At 39.8% G+C, this 14,508-nt stretch overlaps 2 protein-coding genes across 3 annotated transcripts; both read right to left on the reverse strand.

The window, feature by feature from the left end:
• Positions 1 to 3,940: 3,940 nt before the first annotated feature.
• On the reverse strand, positions 3,941 to 6,316 carry LOC6503491 (P3 protein). Its single transcript, XM_001964245.4, has 3 exons — positions 6,048 to 6,316; positions 4,450 to 5,975; positions 3,941 to 4,387 (listed from the first exon to the last, which is right to left on the reverse strand). The coding sequence occupies exons 2-3, from the start codon at positions 5,452 to 5,454 to the stop codon at positions 4,028 to 4,030; spliced, it is 1,365 nt and encodes a 454-aa protein (XP_001964281.1). The 5' UTR covers positions 5,455 to 5,975; positions 6,048 to 6,316; the 3' UTR covers positions 3,941 to 4,027.
• Positions 6,317 to 7,191: 875 nt separating this feature from the next.
• LOC6503489 (actin-related protein 2) lies at positions 7,192 to 12,847 on the reverse strand. 2 transcript variants are annotated; one of them, XM_014905466.3, is made up of 8 exons: positions 12,651 to 12,847; positions 12,155 to 12,335; positions 10,906 to 11,016; positions 10,059 to 10,073; positions 8,627 to 8,842; positions 8,356 to 8,565; positions 7,867 to 8,295; positions 7,192 to 7,805 (listed from the first exon to the last, which is right to left on the reverse strand). In XM_014905466.3, exons 2-8 carry the CDS (start codon positions 12,200 to 12,202, stop codon positions 7,635 to 7,637), a joined length of 1,200 nt encoding a protein of 399 aa, XP_014760952.1. In that variant the 5' UTR covers positions 12,203 to 12,335; positions 12,651 to 12,847; the 3' UTR covers positions 7,192 to 7,634. The 2 variants fall into 2 exon arrangements, with proteins under 2 accessions (XP_014760952.1, XP_044572703.1); XM_044716768.1 differs by lacking the exon at positions 10,059 to 10,073 and having other exon boundaries at positions 12,651 to 12,846.
• Positions 12,848 to 14,508: the final 1,661 nt, after the last annotated feature.

Raw genomic sequence — 14,508 nt, forward strand, 5'->3', positions numbered from 1 at the left:
GGGGCCGAAGTGGGGATACTGCGAAAACGCAGCATTTTATAGGGGTACCCCTTGGGAAAAAATCGAAAAATTGAAAAACCATATTTAAGCAATGATTTGAATGAGGAAATGAGCTACTCAGTTCCCTGATCACAGAACTGTATACTTTTTCCAGATCGGATATGATTGGGCAGAGATATGCACATCGGAAGGGGCCAACGTGGGGATACTGCGAAAATGCAGCATTTTATAGGGGTACCCCTTGGGAAAAAATCGAAAAATTAAAAAACCATATTTAGGCAATATTTTAAATGAGGAAATGAGCTACTCAGTTCCCTGATCACAGAACTGTACACTATTTCCAGATCGGATATGATTTGGCAGAGATATGCACATCGGAAGGGGCCGAAGTGGGGATACTGCGAAAACGCAGCATTTTATGGGGGTACCCCTTGGGAAAAATCGAAAAATTTAAAAACCATATTTAAGGAATGTTTTAAATGAGGAAATGAGCTACTCAGTTCCCTGATCACAGAACTGTCCCCTTTTTCCAGATCGGATATGATTTGGCAGAGATATGCACATCGGAAGGGGCCAACGTGGGGATACTGCGAAAATGCAGCATTTTATAGGGGTACCCCTTGGGAAAAAATCGAAAAATTAAAAAACCATATTTAGGCAATATTTTAAATGAGGAAATGAGCTACTCAGTTCCCTGATCACAGAACTGTACACTATTTCCAGATCGGATATGATTTGGCAGCGATATGCATATCGGAAGGGGCCGAAGTGGGGATACTGCGAAAACGCAGCATTTTATAGGGGTACCCCTTGGGAAAAAATCGAAAAATTTAAAAACCATATTTAAGGAATGTTTTAAATGAGGAAATGAGCTACTCAGTTCCCTGATCACAGAACTGTCCCCTTTTTCCAGATCGGATATGATTTGGCAGAGATATGCACATCGGAAGGGGCCAACGTGGGGATACTGCGAAAATGCAGCATTTTATAGGGGTACCCCTTGGGAAAAAATCGAAAAATTAAAAAACCATATTTAGGCAATATTTTAAATGAGGAAATGAGCTACTCAGTTCCCTGATCACAGAACTGTACACTATTTCCAGATCGGATATGATTTGGCAGCGATATGCATATCGGAAGGGGCCGAAGTGGGGATACTGCGAAAACGCAGCATTTTATGGGGGTACCCCTTGGGAAAAAATCGAAAAATTTAAAAACCATATTTAGGCAATGATTTGATTGAGGAAAGGAGCTACTCAGTTCCCTGATCACAGAACTGTATACTTTTTCCAGATCGGATATGATTGGGCAGAGATATGCACATCGGAAGGGGCCAACGTGGGGATACTGCGAAAATGCAGCATTTTATAGGGGTACCCCTTGGGAAAAAATCGAAAAATTGAAAAACCATATTTAAGCAATGATTTGAATGAGAAAATGAGCTACTCAGTTCCCTGATCACAGAACTGTACACTATTTCCAGATCGGATATGATTTGGCAGAGATATGCACATCGGAAGGGGCCGAAGTGGGGATACTGCGAAAACGCAGCATTTTATGGGGGTACCCCTTGGGAAAAATCGAAAAATTTAAAAACCATATTTAGGCAATGATTTGATTAAGGAAAGGAGCTACTCAGTTCCCTGATCACAGAACTGTACACTATTTCCAGATCGGATATGATTTGGCAGAGCTATGCACATCGGAAGGGGCCGAAGTGGGGATACTGCGAAAACGCAGCATTTTATAGGGGTACCCCTTGGGAAAAAATCGAAAAATTAAAAAACCATATTTAGGCAATATTTTAAATGAGGAAATGAGCTACTCAGTTCCCTGATCACAGAACTGTACACTATTTCCAGATCGGATATGATTTGGCAGCGATATGCATATCGGAAGGGGCCGAAGTGGGGATACTGCGAAAACGCAGCATTTTATGGGGGTACCCCTTGGGAAAAAATCGAAAAATTTAAAAACCATATTTAGGCAATGATTTGATTGAGGAAAGGAGCTACTCAGTTCCCTGATCACAGAACTGTACACTATTTCCAGATCGGATATGATTTGGCAGAGATATGCACATCGGAAGGGGCCGAAGTGGGGATACTGCGAAAACGCAGCATTTTATGGGGGTACCCCTTGGGAAAAATCGAAAAATTTAAAAACCATATTTAGGCAATGATTTGATTAAGGAAAGGAGCTACTCAGTTCCCTGATCACAGAACTGTACACTATTTCCAGATCGGATATGATTTGGCAGAGATATGCACATCGGAAGGGGCCGAAGTGGGGATACTGCGAAAACGCAGCATTTTATGGGGGTACCCCTTGGGAAAAATCGAAAAATTTAAAAACCATATTTAGGCAATGATTTGATTAAGGAAAGGAGCTACTCAGTTCCCTGATCACAGAACTGTACACTATTTCCAGATCGGATATGATTTGGCAGAGATATGCACATCGGAAGGGGCCGAAGTGGGGATACTGCGAAAACGCAGCATTTTATGGGGGTACCCCTTGGGAAAAATCGAAAAATTTAAAAACCATATTTAGGCAATGATTTGATTGAGGAAAGGAGCTACTCAGTTCCCTGATCACAGAACTGTACACTATTTCCAGATCGGATATGATTTGGCAGAGATATGCACATCGGAAGGGGCCGAAGTGGGGATACTGCGAAAACGCAGCATTTTATAGGGGTACCCCTTGGGAAAAAATCGAAAAATTGAAAAACCATATTTAAGCAATGATTTGAATGAGGAAATGAGCTACTCAGTTCCCTGATCACAGAACTGTATACTTTTTCCAGATCGGATATGATTGGGCAGAGATATGCACATCGGAAGGGGCCAACGTGGGGATACTGCGAAAATGCAGCATTTTATAGGGGTACCCCTTGGGAAAAAATCGAAAAATTGAAAAACCATATTTAAGCAATGATTTGAATGAGAAAATGAGCTACTCAGTTCCCTGATCACAGAACTGTACACTATTTCCAGATCGGATATGATTTGGCAGAGATATGCACATCGGAAGGGGCCGAAGTGGGGATACTGCGAAAACGCAGCATTTTATGGGGGTACCCCTTGGGAAAAATCGAAAAATTTAAAAACCATATTTAGGCAATGATTTGATTAAGGAAAGGAGCTACTCAGTTCCCTGATCACAGAACTGTACACTATTTCCAGATCGGATATGATTTGGCAGAGATATGCACATCGGAAGGGGCCGAAGTGGGGATACTGCGAAAACGCAGCATTTTATGGGGGTACCCCTTGGGAAAAATCGAAAAATTTAAAAACCATATTTAGGCAATGATTTGATTAAGGAAAGGAGCTACTCAGTTCCCTGATCACAGAACTGTACACTATTTCCAGATCGGATATGATTTGGCAGAGATATGCACATCGGAAGGGGCCGAAGTGGGGATACTGCGAAAACGCAGCATTTTATAGGGGTACCCCTTGGGAAAAAATCGAAAAATTGAAAAACCATATTTAAGCAATGATTTGAATGAGGAAATGAGCTACTCAGTTCCCTGATCACAGAACTGTACACTATTTCCAGATCGGATATGATTTGGCAGCGATATGCATATCGGAAGGGGCCGAAGTGGGGATACTGCGAAAACGCAGCATTTTATAGGGGTACCCCTTGGGAAAAAATCGAAAAATTGAAAAACCATATTTAAGCAATGATTTGAATGAGGAAATGAGCTACTCAGTTCCCTGATCACAGAACTGTACACTATTTCCAGATCGGATATGATTTGGCAGCGATATGCATATCGGAAGGGGCCGAAGTGGGGATACTGCGAAAACGCAGCATTTTATAGGGGTACCCCTTGGGAAAAAATCGAAAAATTAATAAACCATATTTAAAGAATATTGTTAATAAGGAAAGGAGGTACTTAGTTCCCCGATCACAAAAGAGCTTGATATTTTTTCTTAATTATAATAAAGTATTTAATAGAGATTTTCCAAAATATAAAATATTCCTACAGGATGGCCCAGAGTGTGGCCTACTTTTATGGGCGCTCGTAGTGAGGACCGTCGTCTTCCTGCTCCGCGGCTGCCATCAGCTGCTTGTGGTCAAAGGCCTCTTCGTCCTGCCTCACATTCCAGCCCAGGCATCGGCGAACAATGTAGAACAGGAGGAATAGGACGAGGGAGACCAGAGAAGCGGTGATGGGCATCACCAGGACAAGGTCCAGCTGGGGCTGCTCCAACTGGCTGGACTGCAGCAGGACAATGGGCATGGTCATGTTGAGGACACTGGTCTCCACGGCCAGGGTCAGGGCGTCGGTGGCGGAGCGGCAGAGGAGCTTCGACAGCAGGTAGGTGGCCAGGTAGCCGGCCAAAGGGAGCGAGATGGCTGCTACCAGGACCTAAAGGATTAAAGGACATGCATTAGTCATGTCATATTGTCAGAAAAGAATAATCTACTCACCTGCCAGGTGAACTCCTCGAAGACGAACCAATTGAGACCCACAGTCAGCCCCACGAGGCACAAGCTGAGCACCACGGAGAGCGGTTTGAGGAACCGAAAGATGAACCTGGTGGTTTTCGGCACACACAGTCGCAGGAGGACTCCGATGGCCACACAGGCGACCAGTGCAGCAGCTCCTCCAGATATCTGGCCAAAGGGCACTTCCAGATCGTCGTCGTCGTAGAGCAGCCGGCCCAGAACCATGATCCAAATGGGCAAGAAGGCCAGTGCCAGGAGACTATTGATGGTGGTAGTGGCCACCGAAAGATTGAGGTTTCCTTTACAGAAAACGGTGCAGACATTGGCCAATCCGCCGCTGGGCGCCAAGGCCGTGTAGAACAGGGCCAGCTGGAGGGGCCATTGCCCCGGCCAGAGGGCACGACCCAGACCAAAGCCCAGACCGGGCATTATCACATAACGACTGACCACGCCCACCACCGGACCCACTGGCCGGCACACAATCCCCGCCAGCCGGTGGAGATCCAGGACAGTGCCCAGATTGAGGAACATCAGCAGGGCGAGGGCAGCGGAGACATATGTGGTCACCCTTTCGTCCACCACTCGCGATCTCAGGACGGAAATGGGCAGGTTGTCCGGATAGGTTTCCGGTTCAGTTCCTCCCTCAAGGGTGACCTTCAGGGAGCTGTAACCAAACCGTATGCCAGTCACTGTCACCGATCCTCGCCAGCTGCCCAAGTCGTCGAATTGATCCTTGGTAATGGTAAGCGAGGCAGATGCCCTGGCCTCGTCCTCTGAGTAGATCAGGAATCTAAAATCCGCATCCGGATCCTTAATCTGTACATTATATATATGAAGCTCCAGTGGGTGGCTCTCCTTCTCCGAGAGTATTAGGTCCTTCTGGCCAAAATCCACCAGCCAGTTGCCAGCCAGATCGCCGTACTCCGCTCGGATGGAAGGCAATCCGAGGAGCACGATCGGGAGTATCCAGTGCCATATGCTAGCCATAGTGCGTCGTTTTTCCAACTGAATGGCCGAAAACAAAACTGACCACAAGGGGCTGTAAACAAAAGGCTTCTTATCTGGCCAATCACCAGACACTCGGACGGATACGGAGACGGAGCCGGAGACCGAGACGCAGATTGGAGAACGATTTCAGGTGCGAAACGGGGGCATATTGGGGATCATAAATCACAGGAACCGTGTAAATATTTTGATGGGGTAAGTCATAAAATCTAAGTCCTTAACCTTTCTCATTGAGGAGGAGACTAAGGAACTAAGGAGGGTTGCATTTCCCCAGGTGAGAGGCAAAAACTGGACTACAAGTGACAGGAAATCAGCTACGACATGGCAACCTCGTTTCCAAGGAGAGTCTTCTTTAGAGGCATCCTTCTGAACAACTACACCGTCCTCCAGCCAGTGTCCTTGAGCAATCGGAGCTATGCACCATTTCCAGGATCACAGCCATATATTTTTAGACATCTGTAGTATCTTCTATGATTTTTTGTTCAAATTATGTTCCATCTTTCCTAGAATTTAGTAAAAAATGTTAAAAATTAATTGTTTAAAGGATTAAAAGGATATCCATACCCCATACTAACCTCTAACCCTCGTAGATCCCCTCCTGGATGACTCGAGAGCTTCCCCACTTATCCTTATTTTTTGTTTGGCTTTGTTCCATTTTGTTTAGATGGCCTTTATGGCACTTGACTTGATGCTTTTGTGTTTTTTTCAATGACTCGTTATCTAAAAAATGAATTGGGAGTGCCGCGGCTGATTAGGATTAGAGCCAAAATTGCAATCAGAATGAGTGCAACGCCTTTTTTTAGCCAACTAAGGCTATAAATTGATTTACTTTCTCCAGTAATGGGTTTTTTTTGTTTCCTAATCAAGGTCATAATTATAAAACAAGCTATTTATATTTCTCTGTTTTTTTTTGTTTTATTGTGATTCTTTTGTTTTTTTAGTTGGTAAAAAAAAAACCAAGTCGTTTATGATTCAGCTTTAGACTACAGTACAGTATACATCATACACATAATTACGTTTATTGCATTTACTTATATAATTGGCATACCACACTCTCCTTGTCCACACATAATATATACCATATATATATATATATATATATATTCGTATGCAGATAGTTTCGCAGGTGTTTAATAGGTCTGCTTTGCCCAAAAAAAAAAATAAACAATCATCGAAATTGCAACTAACTAGAAAAAATAGGCGGAAATCAAAATTGGAACACTCTCTACCCAACAGATCGGAAGATATTAATTGGATTTTTATGAAGGCGACAAATTAAATGCATCTGATTTCTGACTTGTCTAGTTTATAGGCTTACATCTTGGGGCAATCTTGGGTTAAAGTCGATTAATCGCATTTAATATATTTTTTATACTTTTTCTCTTATATGGAGATGTTTTCTCTTATACTTTTTTCACTTATCTCTGGAGGCACAACAAAAGCAGGATAACTTCCAACACTCACACTCTCTAGCACTCGCACTCCGCACTCTATCTCTTTCTAATTGGGTGCTGTGCAACACTATTCTCTTCCTTTCCTGTTCTCGCACACGATTTAGAATCGCAGGACTTGGCCTAGTTAATACTTAAGGTGAAAATACTCAAATAATCGCTTCAAATGAAAAGAAACAGTTTGCGTTTTACAAAAATATATATAGCGGGGAAAGTTCACATATATATATATATATGTATTTATGTGTATAAATTGTATAGTGTGTAATTAGAACGGGGAATTTAGGCTTTAATCGTAAATATTAATAATCATTTAAATATATATAATAATGCAGTTGACACAATTTAGGCGGCATATTTGTTACTATTTTCGTTTTTTTTTTTAGCGCTGTTCAGGCAGCGAAAGAAACATTACATTTTTCATTAGGCTGGGGATAGTAGAGTTCAAAATATCAAAACTGGGAAGCGGACAACAAAAGGACTCTTACACACTCATACACACGCAATAGCACTCTCACAGACACACACAGGCACACATAAAAAAATAGTACATTACACGCGAAACTGAAAATTTTTCAACTTATACAAACTAGCCAAAAAGGAATTGCTACAATTGTTCATTCTCGTCTTCAACATCATCTCATCCCACCGGTTGCAAGTGTCCTCGCTCTCCTCCTCTCTCTCTCTCTATCTCTCTTTCTGTATCCTTTTCTAAACACTGATCTTTTGGAGCTTTTGCAATACTTTCAGGCCCTGCTCCTGATACTCCTGCTTGGACATCCAGAAGCCGTCGCGATCCTTCGTTACCTCCGCCAGCACGGCGCCGCCAATGAAGACCATATCCTTGCGCCGTGGCGGATCCTCGATGCGTATTTTGAATTTCTAAAATAATAATATATTTATAAATGAATTTCCCCATTATTTTTATATCCATATATTCTACCGCAAGTTTTTCCGTGTCGTTTTTGAGTACTCGTTCCAGATAAAGCTGCTTGATCTCTCGCTCCAGTCGACTGGGCAGACCCGGATACATGGTGGAGCCACCAGAGAGGACTATGTGCTTGTATAGCTCTGGCCGTATATCAATATCTGCCGCCTGGATCGTATTGAAGACCAATTCCGCAATGCCAGGACCCTCAACATTGATCAGATGCGGCTGGAATAGTGCTTCGGGTGCCTCGAATCGCTCGCCACCGACTTTGATTACCCGACCGTCGGGCAGTGTGTAGGACTCCACCAGGACCGTCGTCTCCAGGGCCAATCGCTGTTCCATTTCGATGTCGTAGCCAATGTAGCAGAGCTTCTCCTTCATGATGCGCACCGTTTCGAAGTCAGCGGAATGATTGAAGGCATAACCACGCAGCAGAAGCAGCTAAAAATAAGGATAATTAGAATTCATAAGTTCAAAAGGATCAAAGGATCATGGACAGACCTTTATCAAGTACCGGGTGATGTCGCGACCAGCAATATCCAATCTCCGCGTCAGATGGGGCAGGGCGAACTCCTCGTAGACGGGACAAATGTGCGTTACACCGTCACCGGAGTCCACCACCACGCCGGAGATGAGACCCTGGGCGTATAGCGTTAGCACAGCCTGGATGGCAATGTACGTGGAATCGAAGCCATACTTTTCAAACATCACCTGCCGGCGGAGAGGAAGCGGATTAGAAGACATAGAATCAAATATCAATAGAACAACTCACCTCGATCATTTTTTCGCGATTCTTCGTAGGATTCATGGGCGGCTCTGTTAGCAGGATTTTTGTGTTCGTTGGATCGATGTCCATCTTTTTGGGGCCGAAGGTATAGTCCCAGACGTGGCACATGTCCTCCCAGTTTCGTACGACACCGTTCTCCATCGGGTAGGAGACCTCGAGCAGGGATCGCAGCTGTGACGCCTCATCGCCGACCATCAGATCCTGGAAATTCGTTGGTCAGATTGTGTAAGGATTGATTGGTCGCATGGATAATTCGGTAATTGGATTTAGGATCGGATTCGGGATTCCAGGCGGGCTTTTATTTATTTTTATTATTTTTTTTTTTTGGCTTAATGAGGCGTTAGTTGTTATTAATTATTTTTTCATTTGGTTTTTGGACATTCACAGGGGGTGAGGCGCACACAAAAACAGTCATAAAAAAAAAAACATAAAACAAACAAACTAAACTAGGCTAGACAAACAACAAGTGGCTAGGGGGGGGAGTCTGGGAGAAGAAGCGTTTAGGGATGGCAATTATTCCTTGGATTTATCGACAATACTGTTATCGATGTACGGTGTCATCGCTTAACAAGAGCGAACATGTCTGCAAAAGACTGTCATCACTTGTCAAACTGTCATTTTTCTATTAAAAAATTACATTTTTTAGCTAAACTAAGATAAAATTAAATTAAAAATCTTGATTTGAAGATCCTCAAACACCTAGTTCTCCATAGATCCTTGTTTTCGGGGGGACAGTAAGCAAAAAACACTGAGATCGTGCTAAATACAAATGTTATAATTAAAAAAGTGGGCATGCATTTGAAAAAGCATCGTTAATAAATAATAAACAATTAACAATAACAACAACAACAATATATAGTATATACATATGTATATACAACAAAAAACACAACAAAACAAAACAGGAGTTAAGCAGTTAAATAAAATATTATTCTTTTCTCTTTTTTTTTTTGGGAAAAATAAAGGAATAAAGATTGAATAACAAAAATTATATATTTTTTTTTTCATTTAAAAATTGTAATTCTTAAGTTTTCAGTTCTTTTAAGATTTAAAGACAACACGCCCCGAAAAAAGATTTAGTTTTTATATTTAAAAAATACAATTAGCAAGTAGTTTGGGATAAAAAAAATATTCAAGGCAAACAACTAAGTGAAAAATGTGAACATTTAACGATTAATTATAGTTTTAATTATAGTTCTAAGTGCGCAGCTTTAACTAGACTTAATTAATTAATTAATTTCATTTCAAAATTTTCCAAAAAAATATATATTTTCAAGCGTGTCTCATATCTGTGTGTAATTATTTTTGAAATATCAATTTTTATTATTTAACCTTGGCTTGGTGGATTAATTTTCTAAGTGGATAGTTTTGGATTTTGGTTTTTTCTTTGGTTTTAAACTATAAAAACTTGACTTACATCGACATGTAAATCCTGCAAAATATTTGTTTTCAAAAACAATATATATATATATGTAAAAAAAGAACAGAAAAATGTATAAGAATATATTTTGAAAAGAAGAACAGAAAGAGTCAATATTTTAAGTTTCTTAATAGGATTTTGTATTTTTTTTTTTGGGTATTCTTTTGGTTTTTGGTTCCGTTTGTTGTTGTTCTTGTCTAAATGAAAGGAAACTAATCGGAAAATCGGAAAATCGGGAAACTAAACCGCTAATAAGGATCTATTGCATAGCCATAGATATAGGGTATGTATGTGGGTATATAGGACTGATGCACTAGAAGAAACAAAGCTCAATGGCCTGGCGGTCTCCGGTCTCCTTCTTAGAGCATCCTTTTTTGATAGTTTCTAGGAGGTAGTTCCATTTCAATCTGATCTGAGACCCATTTACACCCGAGACCAATGCTATATATGCAACTCAAGCAGAAGAATGCAAGAATGTGAGGGTGAGAGTAGTGACAGATTCCAGTGACGAAAGAAATAATATGAAATTATGAATGGTGGAATGATGGAATGGTTGATTAAGAACAAAATCATAATATTAAATAGATATATATGCCACACTAATTGACAGAAAGATGTCTGTGATTCGTGATATAATGCTATTATGATGATCTCTAGGCTCTAACTAGTCATGGATACAAGATACATCGACCAAATGATAATATTATGGATATGGCATGGCATTTTCATGGATTTTGGTGGCCTGTGTTGGTGGTGTGTCTTATATTTCATGTTGTGTGTTGTATGTTGTATTCGAATAATGTCCTTAAGTGTCCTTCAAATTGGCGAATACGATGGATCATACCTTCACTTCGATGTCCCCGATTTTGTTCACCGCCCTGATGATCGGTCGCCCCACCATCGAGGGGAAAATGTGGGCGGGGAAATTGCTGCCGGCATATCCGCACTTGACGAACTGAAATGAGAAACAAAAGTGCTGGGATTAGTATTATTTTTCATAAATAGTTGCTTGAACTCGACACCCTAGCCTGGGAAATAAAAATATCGAAAGGAATTTCAAGTTCTCCCATCTAGTGGGAGTTTGTTTAAAAGTCTGGGCTAAAGAATCTGGGCTATAAACTATAAACTATAGACTCTAGACTGTGTTGTGTTTGTTTACCAAAGATCTACAAGTGCAATGAAAATTGTTACTTTTTTTTGGGTAAGAATTAAACTTTAAAAATTATTTAACATTTTTTTTCATTAGAAACACACATTTCATTGAGAAATAATCAATTTTTCGAACTGCCTTGATTACTCATTAAGTATTTTAGTGACTAAGTCGGTTGATACACTTGAAAAAATTATAATTTATATTTTTAAAACTAAAACAATAATAGAACTACTTATTATTTTTAAATTTCCAACTTTAAAGCTCTTTCTGAAACATATTTTGTCAAAAAATCTGTTTCGAAAACTTTTCAACAAAAAAACAAATAATTTTTAGGGGATTCCCCCGAAAATAACAGCCTGCTAATTAAGCTAAAAAACAGTCTTTTTTTTCTGAGTGCCTGCTTTCTTTGGTTTATCGAACTCTTATCGAAACAGAGCCGTAATCACAAAACACAAAATTTTTTTCAGCTTTTGCGATAAGAACTGGAGGTTGGAATGGCCGGGTAGTGCCACTCTGCTGTTGTTGTTGTTTTTCGCTCTTTTGGAATCACTTTTTTTCAGTGTATTGGTGGTCTCTTTGCTTTTATGGCTCATGAGTGTGTGTGTGTGTGTGTGTGTGTGTGCGAGTATGCGTAACTGTCGAATCGGTGAGTAATACACGATCGTTTGTAACAATGACTAAACCATGGAGCTGCTCCAAAGCTAAACAAGAAGAAGAGTAGCTCCATCTGCCACTGCAACATCAGCAACAACAACAACAACAATTGCCTCCTGCAGCGGCGACGTCAACGCCCGCAAGAAGTGCAAAAAAAAAAAAGAAAAGAAAAAAAAGAAAAAGAAATGAAGGGAAAAAGCGGCTCTGCTGGAGAATGTGTGTCACGCCGCAGGGAGGGAGAGGGAGAGGGAGGGGAGTGGTTTCTATTCTATTATTGTTATCTTACCCCTGTGCCGTTATCACAGACAATGACATTGCGACCCTTGCTGTCCATGTTCCAAAGGACTCGTTACCGGAGGAGGAACTGGAAAACGGAGCTCTGTCTTCCACGGCGGCTTCTCTGCTGCTGCTGCTGCTTCTGCTCTCTGCTGCTGCTGCTGCTACTGTGGGTGTTGGCGCGTTGTCTCCTATATTTTTTTTGATAAGCGAACACACACGGAAAGAATACCAAAAAAAAAAGAATAACAAAAGGATAAGAGAGCAACGGGCGGGATGAGCCAGTGGCGGAGAGAGCGAAGAGAGGAAAACAAATGTTGTGTTTGGTGTTTGGCTGCCGTCACGCCAGAAACTGTAGGATTGTTGATAATATATCCAAAATATCAGTGCCACACTGTGTTTTTTCCAACACTGGTGGAATGATGGCAGCGCCGGCCCCCTGGTGTTGCCACCTATCCGCACAAATTGACGAAACATTTGTTTTCTCCCATCAGCGATTTTCCTACCGTTTTACCACTGCACGCCGCCCTCCTTGGGATGATCTGGTCTCTTTGGTTACTCCGTGTGATAACTAATAATTTATAATTGCCAAAATTGCGGTCGTTGGGCAACAGCAAACACTTTTAATTTCGATTTTTTGCGGCGGCACAAAAACACGGCAGCGACCCACACACGCACACACACATACATACAAAACAGTAAGCGATTAGAGATGGGCCGCCTAGCCGGAGGCTCGCAACTATCGATAGACAGCCTATCGTATGCAGTGCGATATCTAAGGCTAGCTTTAAGCTGAGCTTTACCAACACTAAGCGGCAAAGTTTAAAAAATAGTAAAAGAATAAGAATACTATAAACTGAAATAGAAAACTAACAAAAAAATTAAGCCCACAGCCATAAAATGGAAAGATTGCTGCTGATTTATTTTATTCCGTTTATATAGTATGTATATGTATGTATAATTTAATAATATAATAAACGTTACTCATTTTGTTATCTTTATAATTGCTTTAAGAGGCGAAATGTCTTATATTTGTAGGTATGTACTATATGTACCATGCTGCCGTCTGTCGTACCTTCTTTTGATTTTGCTTGTTTGTTTTTTTTAATTTTTTTTATCATAATATATATATATATATTTAATGTCGAATGGATCCGTAAGTTTGTATATCTCTGGTCTTGATATATTATCAAAATGTTCACTTCCCCCGTGTAGATTATTTGAAATATTCCTTAATTTTTTTCTTGTCTAGGTTTAGAGAGTTATATCTTTGAGGGAACTAAGCGAGTTATTCGGAAATATAACTCTTCCATCGTCTATAATAATACTTTACCATATATTTCTGGATGTTTCTTTGGTGTTTCTCTTGACTATTGTAACTTTTTTAGCTTCACTTCAGTACTAACTAAATATTTGCGATTCAACAGTTTTCTTTTCTTATTTTTTTAACAATTTTTTTTTGTTTTAGTTATTTTCTTTTAACTATAGAGAGAAAACGGAAACATTAAAAATTAAACACTGTTTCTCGATCTCGTGTTGCAATATTAATAGTATATATAATTGTTGGGCTTTTGTTTTGTCGATTAAAAAAAATGTCCTCCATTCATGAGTTCTAGTTGGTTTTTCCTTCTTTTTTTTTTTGTCAATTAGTTAAGTAAATGTTGTTCTAGTTTCGTATAAAAGCTAAACTCCATCCTCCTCCAGTACTGTCCCTCTGATTTGTTTCCATTAGCTACGATTTGAAATAATTTGTAATGGTAGGTTGTTTGTTTTTTCTCATTTACGATACGTGCATAGATCACTAAGAACTAATATGGTTTACCAATGTCAACTCTTTTTTTTATATATAATATATATATTATATATCTGTATAAATATGTGGTTTCAAGTTCATGCAATGCAGAGTTGAAGCAAAGTACAGCATTATCTTGTATAATAATAATAATAATTATAATAATAATAATAATAATATTAAGGTGTATTCTTTGATAAGTGTCCTGGTTGAAGGCATTTCTTGCAGGCATGTATGTGATCATATATATATATATATATATATATTTTGATTCGATAGGTGATATTCTGGATATCTGGAGAACTCGAACTATACACCACAGGGCGAGGGGGATAAATATTGAGAAATTGATTGCCATCATTGAATTGATCTCTGAAATCCACAGTTTCCTCGCCTTTCTTCTTATATACTTACTTAAATACATCATTATTTGCTTTTCATTTTCATTTTCATTTATAATTTTCAAATTACATAATAATCTTTCTTTTAGATTCTTTTTTTTTTGAATGGGAAAAAATATTAGTTTTTGGTAAATTAATTGATTCAATTTACACACAGGAATATATTATAAT

The sequence above is a fragment of the Drosophila ananassae genome, chromosome XL, assembly GCF_017639315.1.
Source record: "Drosophila ananassae strain 14024-0371.13 chromosome XL, ASM1763931v2, whole genome shotgun sequence".
NCBI classification, from domain to species: Eukaryota; Metazoa; Arthropoda; class Insecta; order Diptera; family Drosophilidae; genus Drosophila; species Drosophila ananassae.